This window comes from Pterocles gutturalis, unplaced genomic scaffold (assembly GCF_000699245.1).
Source record: "Pterocles gutturalis isolate BGI_N339 unplaced genomic scaffold, ASM69924v1 scaffold44057, whole genome shotgun sequence".
Lineage (NCBI taxonomy): Eukaryota > Metazoa > Chordata > Aves > Pterocliformes > Pteroclidae > Pterocles > Pterocles gutturalis.
Window position 1 is genome coordinate 23517 of NW_010111828.1, and position 11302 is coordinate 34818.

Sequence of the window (11302 nt, forward strand, 5' to 3'; positions counted from 1 at the left end):
CTACCATTACTGTAGGACAAATATATCTGTGAGGGAATAAAATCAAAAACTGAGGGAGGAATACTTCAGGCTGATGAGGTTTGGCAACTAAACTCTCATTCGGGCATCCTGGGCCAGTTTGCATCGTCCTCCCCAGGAGGGCAGCAGGCCCCTTTGCAAGGGACATTTCCTCAGTTTCCACATGAAGGGAACTCCCAGCCCTGGAGCTGGGTCAGGCTCATTTTCAAGGGTTCAGTTAACACTGGTGATAAGATTATTTCATACCCAGGGGCTGCTGTGAGTTGCCAGGCCTGTAAGACACTTTGGGATGGGTTTTCTTGATTCTGTGAAGAGACAGAAAAAAAAAAAAAAAAAAAAAAGAAAAAAAAAGTGGTGATTGCTTGTGGCTGGTCTGGGCTTGGAAAATGAGCGGAACCAACTGAACTAGCAGAAACGGGTGAGCAGACCACAGGTGCATGGTACGTTTGTTCTGAGCATCTGCAGTCTTTCTCCCACTCACTTCTTGTACCAACACTGTGCAGTCATATAGACATTAGGCTGTCAACCAGACAGGTTATTTAGGAACTCTTCCAATACAGGTTGACCTCACCAATGCTCTGGTCCGCTTGCAGCGGAACACGTTCTGTCAGTGTGTGGGCCACCTGCAACAAGAAAGATGGCTTGGTTGTGTTTGGTAATAGCCAACAGTGCATGCTTGCTGCAGCTGCAAAAGGACAGTGAAAATGTGTTGGGTCTCCTAATTTATGGTGGAAGGTAGCTGAAGAAGAGGAAGAAGACAAGATAGTTTAAAAGCCATGACAAGAACTTCCTTTGCTGATTTCTGCAAACAGCTAATTGCACCAATTCTGGAAGGAGCCAAGAGATCTTGACCAGTAACAGACTACAAACCCCTGCAAAAGTGAAAGGAGTAGAAATGTTTATCCCTTATAATCACATTAGGTCAATAATCTGTTCAGGAATTCAAATCCCGTGCTGAAGAGGGCCACAGAGATACCTCTGCCAGAAGGTCACCCATGCCTGAGGATGCGGCTGTCTCCATCCTGTCCTTCCATTCATTAAGGCTTTGAAAGAGCCATAGCACAGAAATAAAGGCTGTGTTCTGGCTGACACAGCAGTGAGTCCCCATCCCAAAGTCCTCAGCCACCCCACCACACTCTAGCAATGTGCATTTCTTTACCAGCCTAGGAATGAAAATCCATGCCTGCTTTCTTACTCTCCCCTTCTGATGTACTGCGGACAACCACTGCTCTTTCTTGGCTCAGGTCCTTTCCCAAGGCCCCCCTTGCATGAGCAGACCAGTTTGAACACTAGTGCCAATGTGATCTGCTCACGCCTAAAAAGCCGATCAGGACAAGCTGAGATCGCAGGGAAGGCACAGGCAAGTGAGCCCCTGGAAGAGCTGGCTGCTGACCTCTGCTAAGGGTTTGAGCACTCTACAGACCTGGGGGCTGCCTGGGGAGGAGTCCATCAATTTCTGCACTTGAAACACCACCTTGTCTGCAAGCACAGGCTTATCACAGAGGCTCAGCTTTATTTCTGAGTACTCCCCTCCCTTTGTACCATTTTTTTTTGTGAGGGGTGGTGGGTTTTTTTTTCCAGGAATTTTTGATTCGTGAGTGTTTCAGCAGTGTTTGAACAATATAAATGCTACCGGGAACCTTGGCCTGAATGTAAAACACATGCAGCCCTTATTTAGCAGGTGTCTGCTGGGTTCCCAGGGAGACCCAAAACCTAGGGTAACAGGCACTGCGAAGCAGAGCCGTGCAGCTTTGTGCTGGCTCTGTGTGGCAGGAACACAGCTGGGTATCATCTGTAGACCTCGTCTGATCCTCATGTTTATTCCACAGTGAGCAAGGGTTAATTACTCAAGTTATAGGATTGGGTGTATCAACTCATTACTTAACTCGCCTTAATCCCACTGTTGAATTAAAGACAACATTCAAGACTGGCCTTAGCGAACAACCATGAAGGCATGGGATTGTCTGGTCTACCTTGCTACCCCACCTGAGCAGGAAGGAAGGGCTAAAAGTTTACATCATGGCAGCCTGTTTACTTACGTAGGCAGGGCAGGGAGTGTGCTGCTGGTCCAGGGGTGTGTTGTGGATGTGGATGGGAAACCACCATGGGGCACCGGGAGCATCCCTGTGGGAGGGTAATGGTGGTGGTGATGCACCGCAGATGGCCTGGGCCTCTCTGATTTCACAGCCAGGGGAGCAGCGAACGGCAGGTCCTTGTTGGAGAGAGACAAAGGGAGATTTGTGAAACCTGTGCCCCCACGGAAAGGGTCCCTGGCCGAGGGGCTGGGTTCCCACTTGGCCACCCCTTGATAAAGGGAGTCCTTCAGCATGTATCTGGAGATGGGCTTTGCAGGCTCCAACACCTGGAAGGCCCAGCAGACACTCGCTGATTTCAGATTTCACTTGATATTCAGAGGTACTCAGACCCCTTTTTCCCCAGTTTATCCCACTGGTCCATGTCAGGGAAATGCACGGTGACAGGATGGCCTTGGGAGGAAGGTGGGGACCGGGGTGATGCATTCTGCCACCTTCCCTTAGACGCAGCACCACCATCTGCCCCAGACATTGTCCTCACAGCAAGGGGAAAAGAGCATTCAAAACCAGAAACCGCAAAGTGTAAGGAACATAGAAAAGGACCTCCGTCAGAGGCACTGCTCAGCACAACTCTGACGCAAGGAAGAGCTGACACTGCCTACCATTTCCACAGCATGTCCCCCCCGGGACCAGGGCTGATGAAGCCAGCGGGCCCCTCTGCACCACGGGGTGGCCACCTAGAAGTCAGCACCCCAAAATGTGAGAGTCAGAGGCTTTCTGTCTGGGGCGAACAATCGGTCCCAACAGGTGCAAAACCCATCGGCTTCCTCCACGCCACGGGGCGGGCTGGGGAGGAGGATTGTGTTTCCCACCCCTCCGTTAGACTTCAGGAGTAGGGGCTTTTAAGCCATTTGTTGCTTTTGCAAATAGCACGTAGGAAAGGTGGGAGTGAGCTGAGCAAGGACTGCAGAAGTGTGGGGGTTACCTTCTCAGCATCCAACAACCTTAACATCCAAGAAAAAGAGAACAGATCTTTCTCACAGCACAGGGGAGAGGCACAGCCTGAAAATGGAGGGGTAGGAAAAGTACAGGGGAAGTTTTTGCAGCGTTGGGACATCCCCTCCTCCCCAAAGATCAACTGTCCTTGCTTCCTAGGTAATAAATGTTATACAGTAGACACTAGAAATAAATTTTTCCAAAGCACTTAAGAACAATAAGGAGCTATATCACCTTGTTAAAAATAGCTTAGGATTTGGGCATCTAAGGGTATGTTCAAAATTACCTTGCTCTTATCAGGCACTGGACACATTTTGGAAAAATCTCTATAGGGCTCTGCACATCAAAATATCTTTAAGATCTGTCCTTTCAGAGCTCAGTAGCCATTGTTTTTCAGTGAGACAGGAACTAGAGCAGTGAGGCTCCAAGTACGATGACAAAATCTGTGCTTCAGCTCTAGCCCATTTCAAAACGGCCAGGTTAATTTTTACCAGTTACAGGATTTGTAACACAAATACTGCCCTGCAGATTGCAGCAAGTGGACCTGGAACTGGATGCCCAGTGTAGGTGTCTTCCATGCATAGTCTGTTAGTGGTTCTGCTGTTCAGGGCAGATAATTTTCAGAGCTGGACTGAATCCAGTTTACATTTGTGGAGGAGGCATTCTTCCGTTGGGTCCTATCACAGTGCTCATCACGGTAAAGAGGCAGGCGGTGCTCTGCTCAGTAAGAGTCTTCTGGTGCAGTGGGTTTGAAGATGTACACAGCTGTTAAATGTCCCAGACTCTCTGCACGTTTTGTCCAGACCCTGCACCCTCTCCAGGAGATCAACTATTGCCTCGTGTGAGGAAGGATGCCCTTCAGACTCTAGTGTAGTTACCTGCTGCGCATGCTGAAGCAGGGGAGAGCCGGCTCCGGCAGGCTGCGCAAACGCCAGCGGTGGCAGAGCCTTCAGCATCATGTTCTGCATGATGATCTGGTGCATCTGAGCATTCTGCATCAGCATCATCTCTACCATATCTGGGAAGAAAATAAAAGCTTTATCACCAACTGACAAGCAGCAGAGGCATCTCAGTAAGAAGTGCCCTCCAGCATACAGACTGGTCACTGCAACCAAGACAAAGCAGATGAAAAGGACACGTGAAGAATATTAGCGTCATTTGCCCACTGCAAAATTAATGTCTATGAATAAGACTGTTCAGACCAGCTCTCTTGTTTCTCCTCCCTTCTATAAAAAAGCTGATGTTGAGCATCTTCTGTCTTAGCTTCCCTACAAGTCCACCCCTCTGGCTATGCTGCCTGGCAGGCTGGAGAAGGGCCAAGTGCTAGAGCTGACCGGCTCCTTACAGCACTCTCCATGGCTTTGGCTCAAGATCAGTACTTTCTGTGCGAGAGGTTTCCTCAATTTTATGTGATACTGCAGTGCCACCTTGAGAGTCCACTGCATGTGCATCGGATCTACTTATCTCTTGGTCCTAATCCCAAAGGGCCTGTGCAGTGGCACATAATTTGCTTGGGAGGGAGGTATGGAGGAAGGATGGAGAAGGGAGGAAAAAAGAAGCAAAAAAAAAAATCAAGGCAATTCTCCTTTTTTTTTTTTTTTTTTTAACTAGTTATACCAAAAGTAATTTACATGTATCAGCTTCAGAAAAGTCATGCGTGAATTGGGACTATTTTGTTTATGCAAATAAACTCTGATTCAAAAATCCAAACACTTAGATGAAGAAATTGCTGAGAAATATTGCAATGTCATGACTGAAGATTTTTCTGTGGGATGAAGAAACCTTCTGGGAAGAAGCCAGGGAAGTCATCCCAGGTTTCTGTTCATGTATTATTTCACAGTAGCATCCACCTATGTTTAGAAACACTCTTTTTATTGGCATGACACTATATTTGGAACAGCACTTTCAGCTGTTCTGTCTTGTTTCCAAACACGAGGCATAATAAAAGCCTATATTATTTTGAGGAAATCAAACTGCAGGTTAAGAGGGAACAAAACAATAAAAACAGATTTTAGAAGCCTGATTGTTAATTTTGGAATCATCTGTGCACATGAGTTTGACCTTGTTAATATTACTCAGTGCCTTGGGTTGAGCTGGTTTGCTTTCCCAGGCTTCTCTGGCAGCTTAACCTGGCTTTGCCGAGTTTGTAGTCCTTTTTTCTTTAGTTTTAGCAGTAAGACTATGGCTGAAAGCCTCTCAGAAATGGTCTCTAGTCCAATTATGGAATGCAATTCCCACAGCTCCAGCAGCAGCCCTGTTGTGAAACAGCGTGTCACTACCTTGGATGCCGCCCTGTGCCCCCTTCCACTTGCCGTGGCACCTGGCCTGTCCTCTCTGGGGAAGGTGAAGGGAGCTGGCTGCTGGACAGAGGGTACGGTACCTTCTTTAATGCTTCCGGAGCGAGGGTGTGCAAAAGGTTGGGCAGGGGGAATCTGCGTGATCAGGGGGGGCGGCTGAGGTAACTGCTGGATGATGGTGGCAGGCTGAGGAGGCATCTGAAAAGAAACCGAATGGAGAAGTTTGGGTTGGTCTTGGCCAGATCCCTCATCTTTGGGAGGGGAGAGGAGTGGGTATGGTCTGCCTGGACTTCAGTAAGGCTTTGGACGTTGTCCACCATGAGATCCTCGTGGAGAAGCTGTTGAGATTGTGGGCTGTATGAGCAGACAGTGATGTGTCTGAACATCAGTGTGGCTGAACGGCAGGGCCGGAGCGTGAGCAATCCCCCCACTCCTCTGGGTAAACCATTCACACTGCTAATTTTGTGCCTTATTTATGATTTCCCTTAGATTTTGCCTACAACAGCAAGAGGCATAGCTTATCTTTTGTTGAGATGAGCTTTTCCATACAGCCCCCATACCCCTCCACCTGCAGTGGTTGTCTCAGACCAGCACAATGCTAACGGTATTTCCAAGGAGAGAGGATCCTCACCGTCTGCTGAATAATCCTTGGTGGCTCTGCCTGGGGGGCTGGAAAAGGTATCTGGTAGATGTGCGGGGGGGCAGCTCTGTGGTTATGACCATGTCTTCCAGTTGGTGCAGGGGGCTGTGAAAGCTCTTCCAGAAGGTGCTGCTCCTGCAAAATCAAGTATCTTCTTAAAGAAAACCTGGTCACAGAAAGGCAGACAGTGTTGTTACCCTCTCTGGACTGAATGGGATTAGCACTTGGAAGCCCGCAGCAGGGCGCAGCCTCGCTTACCAAAATGCTGCTGCAGACGCGTCCCGCACTGCCACGTCTGACAGGCAGACCACAAGTGACTGTCTCATGAAAGGAAGCACTCAACCAGTGCCCGCATAAGTAGAATCTTGAAGCCGTACAGTTTTCAGAGCAAGCATAAATGAATGGGAAAAAAGTGAAGAACAAACTTCCAAAAGTCTGGGAAAACATTCAGTTAGCAGTTGGTACCTTCCACAAACTAGGAATAAGTAACACTTATTATTGTCCCTACTTCGGCGGCATTAAAAAGCCCTTCTTTGCACTTTGGCTCTACCCCAGAGAGCTTATGATACAGCAGTTCAGGACAAACAGGATCAACCCACCAACTAACTGAAGAGGTGCAAGCTTCGTTAGCTGTAGCCAGGGAAGACATCCTGCTCTCCAGCCCCTCTCCCTCATTAGCTCGCCCAGACTCTGTGCTTGGAACCAGCAGATGATTGAACACTGCCCAGCCAAAGAACTAAAGGACAGGAAAGACATGGATGTGCAGATAACCTGGCCCTTTATGTTGTTTCTGTCCACAGAGAGGGCTCTTACCCTAAGCTCCCGCAGGAGATCCTTCTGTCGCCTTAGGGCACTGTGGAGCATATCCTCATGTCTGTTCCCTGAAGGAGGAAAAGTCCATTATCTTCTCAAAGGATCACAAAGACAGAGCTATTATAGCACCTACATTATGAGATTAATTCTGGATAACGCATTATAAGATAGCTTGGACTCTTCCACAAAAGGCTTTGGGCTACTTTTCTTGTCAAATCCATAAATGGATGATGACTTGATGCCACATCCAGAGTTGTTCAACAGCTCTACAAAGGCAATGCACCTTCTCTGAAATAAACTTTCAGATTGCTCTCTAAAGCCTTCTTTTAACCTCCTGGCTTAGAAACTCATTCCAGACTTAAATCTTCTAGATATACTTTGTACATACAGAGAAAGTGTAAAAAAAGTTTTTTGGGACATGTCAAAACAAACTCAGTTTTGAATGTCAAACTTTCATGTTTCCTTTTTTTTCTGCATTAGCTTCCTTTTGAGTTCTTCCCACATACAACTGATTTTGAACTCACTTGAAATGAAAATAAGAAAGAATGTTTTCAGATGTGTTGGAGGCATGCCTGGCATCTGCTCTGAAAAGCACTGCTTCCTATTTTGAAACTGGAAGTTGTTCAAGGGATTTTTAATTTTGGCCACAGCATTAAAAGTTTCCAACTATTTCTGCAGCAGTTCAATGGATATGAGCGCAGAGTAAAATCTAGAAATATTACTGATCTTCTAATGGTAGCCTTAATCCATAGATAATAGAATTGTAAACACTGCATGTGCCATGCAAAGAAATGGATGCACTGCACATGGCATGCGTAGCTTCCATGGGAGTGTTGCTGAAGGCAACACACTGCTTGTACATGAAACATCACAGCAGTCCTTGAAAGGGTTTGATAAAGACACAAGTTATTTTCAACTCCCTTATTTATCAACCTTTAGCTGGTTTGATAGCTTTTATAGAGAATTGTCTGAACTTTGGCGGTTTCATAAGCATGCTGGGATTCCTGACTCTGCCCAAACCAAAGTCAGGATGTAATTGCACACGCATCGTTTCCTGGTAGCATGGTTTCCCAGCTCTTATCAACACAATCCTCAAGACCAACTCTTTCAGTATAACTTTTTTTTTTTCCATAAACTGAGTCAGATTTTTTTTTTTTTTACACTGGAAACCATGTTCTGGTCTGCATAAGGCTGTGTTGGTCAGCTTCAAAGGTGCAAAGCAGCATTAGTTGTGGAGTGTTCCTCCTGCCTGGATCCCTCAGAGACACACAGTGTTTAGGGAGGAGATGTGATCATCTGGTGTGACCTGCTGAGGAACTCGTGCCTGAGAATGTCACTAAGCCCTTTCCATATCATATCCATAATTAGAACAAATGTTTCTCTTTTACTTGCAGTTGGGAGAGGTGACTCCATCTTCTCTAGGTTCTCATGTTCATTTTCTAGTCTCTGTTGGTAGAATCACAACAAGAACTGGTTACAAGTCAGGGAGCAAAGTGTACGACAATTTCCAACCCTACCTTACAGACATAGGTTTGGGATGGTGGAAATAAAGCAGAAGTGGAGACAAGCGGTGCTTCTTAACTGCTAAATCACAGCTAGAGAGGGCTACAAGAAGCATACATAGAAATATGAAATGTCTCACTGCAAATCTAGTTATGGTAAAAGAGCAGTCATGGTTCCAACTGGCCAGCCTATCCCAGACCTGGAAACTGATAGCATGGTGAATCAGCAGCCTTGTACATCCTTGATTCTGGAGGGCAGACAGCTGGATCATATGAACTTAATGCCAGACAGTTTGGGGTATTCAATGCACTAATAGGCATAAATGGCCCTGGTCTCAGTGCCCTGTCACCTAGGGCTTCCATCCGCACCCACAGCTCACGTGCCCAGGAGCCCCTTTAGTCTCAGCTCTAGGTCTTCAGTTCATACCTGAGCTATACTGGGGGACTGCTAGCCTGCAGCAAAACGACAGCCGTGCCTCTGACTGGCCATGGAACCTTTTCACCCTCATCCCAACCTGCAGATGCTTCCCAGGATGGCCCCATCGCCATGAGTTTGCCTGATAGAGCGGGACTTTGGGTTGAACCTGGCTCAACCTCTTGCTTAGGGGCTGACTGTCCAGGCCCCTGCCCTGCTGGCTGTGTTGTTGTGCTCAACTCCTTGCTCCTTAGGGAGCAGCTGGCCCTTGTTGCTCCCCGATGCTGAGAAGTTAGAGACCTTTTGCTCTTTTCTTGGTTGTGCATGGCTCCACACTGGTGAAAGCTTTGCCCTCCAATGGCTGCTGCATCTAAGAACAAAAGACTCCACCACAGAGACAGGTTAGATGGACTTCCAGCGTTCACGTCTCCAGGGAAATTGTTTTTCCTTCCAGACAACTTTTTCAGTGGCTTCTGGAGGACAGTGAAAGCAGCACATCCACACTGCTAGATGTCAGATGTGCTGAGGGTGGAGGAGCAGGGCTGAGTGGAGAACCCTGGGTGCGTTAGTGTGCAGAGTCAAAACAAAGAGCTACTGGAATTCTGTGCAGCACCTCAGGCACTTCCAGTGAAGGTCTGCCCGTGTTTCACCAGGTAACATATCTTACATAAAAGTAGACAAAAAAGAAGACATGAAAATGCCTTAAAACAATCTGAGGTCCTCTTTACCCAAAATTTACTCCTAAACTTTGCCTGTCACAACTCAAACTAGTTTTGACATAACTGGTGACATCTCCCATAACATCAAATTCACTTTAACTCTATTTTTAATTTACTGTAGGTCCATGTAAGCTTGTACAGTTATTTAAGGAAGTGATAGTGACTGTAGTACCACTGCACATTAGCGGTGCTTACACAAAGATTCTCAATTGGCTGCAGATCCTCTTTATATCTCAGTAGAAATATCATTATGTAAAATACAATGTTAATCCTTACACATTCAAGAGCAAAAAGCAGAGCAAAGGTGACCACTACAGAGTTACTCCCTTACCTTTTCTAGGAGTTTGATTTTCAGTCGTGTCAGGTGATCCACCACTGAAGGATCTGTCATTGTAGTAGTCTCCTGTAAGAGCACGCAGGCAAAAAGAGGTTAAAAAGCTAAGCAAAGGCAGATAGGTTTTCAGTGGCCATTTTTCCCCTCCACGATCTCCACAGAAGAATAATTACATCAGAAAAAAAAAAATACAAGATTGTGAGCAATTGAGGGAAGAAGCTAAACGCTTCAGTTTCTCTCCCAGGTAAAAATGAGTACGGATGTTCACCACAATGTCACAGACACAGCTTCTTCTGCCATTTCTCTCAATGCCTTTCCATGCTGCAGGTTGCGATGGTCACAGGTTAACTCAAAGTGAATATTTGTCTGTTCTTGACGGTGCCTAGCCTTTCCCTGGCAGTGTCACTAAGCCTGGCCCTGTGTGTTGTTAGTGTCTTCAACGTAGCTCAGTTTTGTGCTTGTAACCTGGTTGCTAAGTTTGTAGTGTCAACTTGCAATATAAACAATTTCATCTCCAGGTGTAGAAGCTTACCTACATTTTTTAAAGCAAATACCCAGCATGTTAGTAGACATGAAAAAAAGAAATAAAATGGTTCTTTAACACAAGCTCAATGCTTGTGCTCAGATTATGATCTTGCTGATTGATACACACTATCAGGGAGTGCAGTGAGAGGACAAGGGGTAACAGTTATAAGCTGAAAGAGGGTAGATTTAGATTAGATATAAGGAAGAAATGTTTTCCTGTGAGGGTGGTGAGGCAGTGGTCCAGGTTGCCCAGAGAAGCTGTGGATGCCCCATCCCTGGAGGGGTTCAAGGCCAGGCTGGATGAGGCTTTGAGCAACCTGGGCTAGTGGGAGGTGTCCCTGCCCATGGCAGGGGGTGGGACTGGATGGGCTTTAAGGTTCCTTCCAGCCCAAACCATTCTGTGATTATCTAATTGTATGATTCTATACCTGACAACAATATTTATCCCACTGTAAGGTGCCCTTGCACTCTTGACAAAGCCCTTCATATGAGCTTTCATCACCAGATAGTAACTAGAAACTCAAAAAGTTAAGGAGCATAGCTGGAACTCATCACTAGGTGAGTGAAAGAGTAAAGAGGCTATGGTTTAACACCCTTTTGCATCTCCCAAATAACCTGTAGAGTGTCTCTCCTTCCCAGCAAAGCCCTACCAGCATAAAAAACGGGGTAACATTTGTCACTGACATCCGTAAAATCAACACCAAGGCATGAGAAAGAAGCCAGGTAATAGATACTCCTTCTCAGTATCCTATTTTAAGCCCAGTTCTGCTCCTTGGACAGCAAAATTACACCCCTTCCTTACTCGAAGGCCATAGCAAAGCCACAGCTGAGCTGCTGCTGGCAGCTGGAGCAGCTGATAGATGCTTGTAGTGAGCTGCACAGCTCACCTCCGCCAGCTGTGACCCACGCAGCACGTGTGTGTGATCTGTCCTGAAAAATACACAGGCTGGTAGCCACTGGAGAGGTTACAGAAACTGAGACATGCGGATCCCTAAAATAGCTGTGCTGTG

The 11302-nt window shown here is 46.6% G+C and overlaps 1 protein-coding gene across 1 annotated transcript; it reads right to left on the minus strand.

The window, feature by feature from the left end:
* Positions 1–1995: 1995 nt before the first annotated feature.
* LOC104462049 (chromosome unknown open reading frame, human C21orf58) lies at positions 1996–9824 on the minus strand. The gene is made up of 8 exons (XM_010073839.1): positions 9765–9824; positions 8186–8243; positions 6798–6865; positions 5976–6119; positions 5428–5542; positions 3926–4065; positions 2132–2230; positions 1996–2004 (listed from the first exon to the last, which is right to left on the minus strand). Exons 1-8 carry the CDS (start codon positions 9822–9824, stop codon positions 1996–1998), a joined length of 693 nt encoding a protein of 230 aa, XP_010072141.1.
* Positions 9825–11302: the final 1478 nt, after the last annotated feature.

Coding starts and splice junctions, on each gene's coding strand:
- LOC104462049 (XM_010073839.1), bottom strand. CDS start 9,824: ATGACAGATCCTTCAGTGGTGGATCACCTGACACGACTGAAAATCAAA. Junction 6,120..6,797: donor ATCTCCTGCGGGAGCTTAGG/GTAAGAGCCCTC, acceptor TTGATTTTGCAG/GAGCAGCACCTTCTGGAAGA. Junction 5,543..5,975: donor CAAGGATTATTCAGCAGACG/GTGAGGATCCTC, acceptor GTTTCTTTTCAG/ATGCCTCCTCAGCCTGCCAC.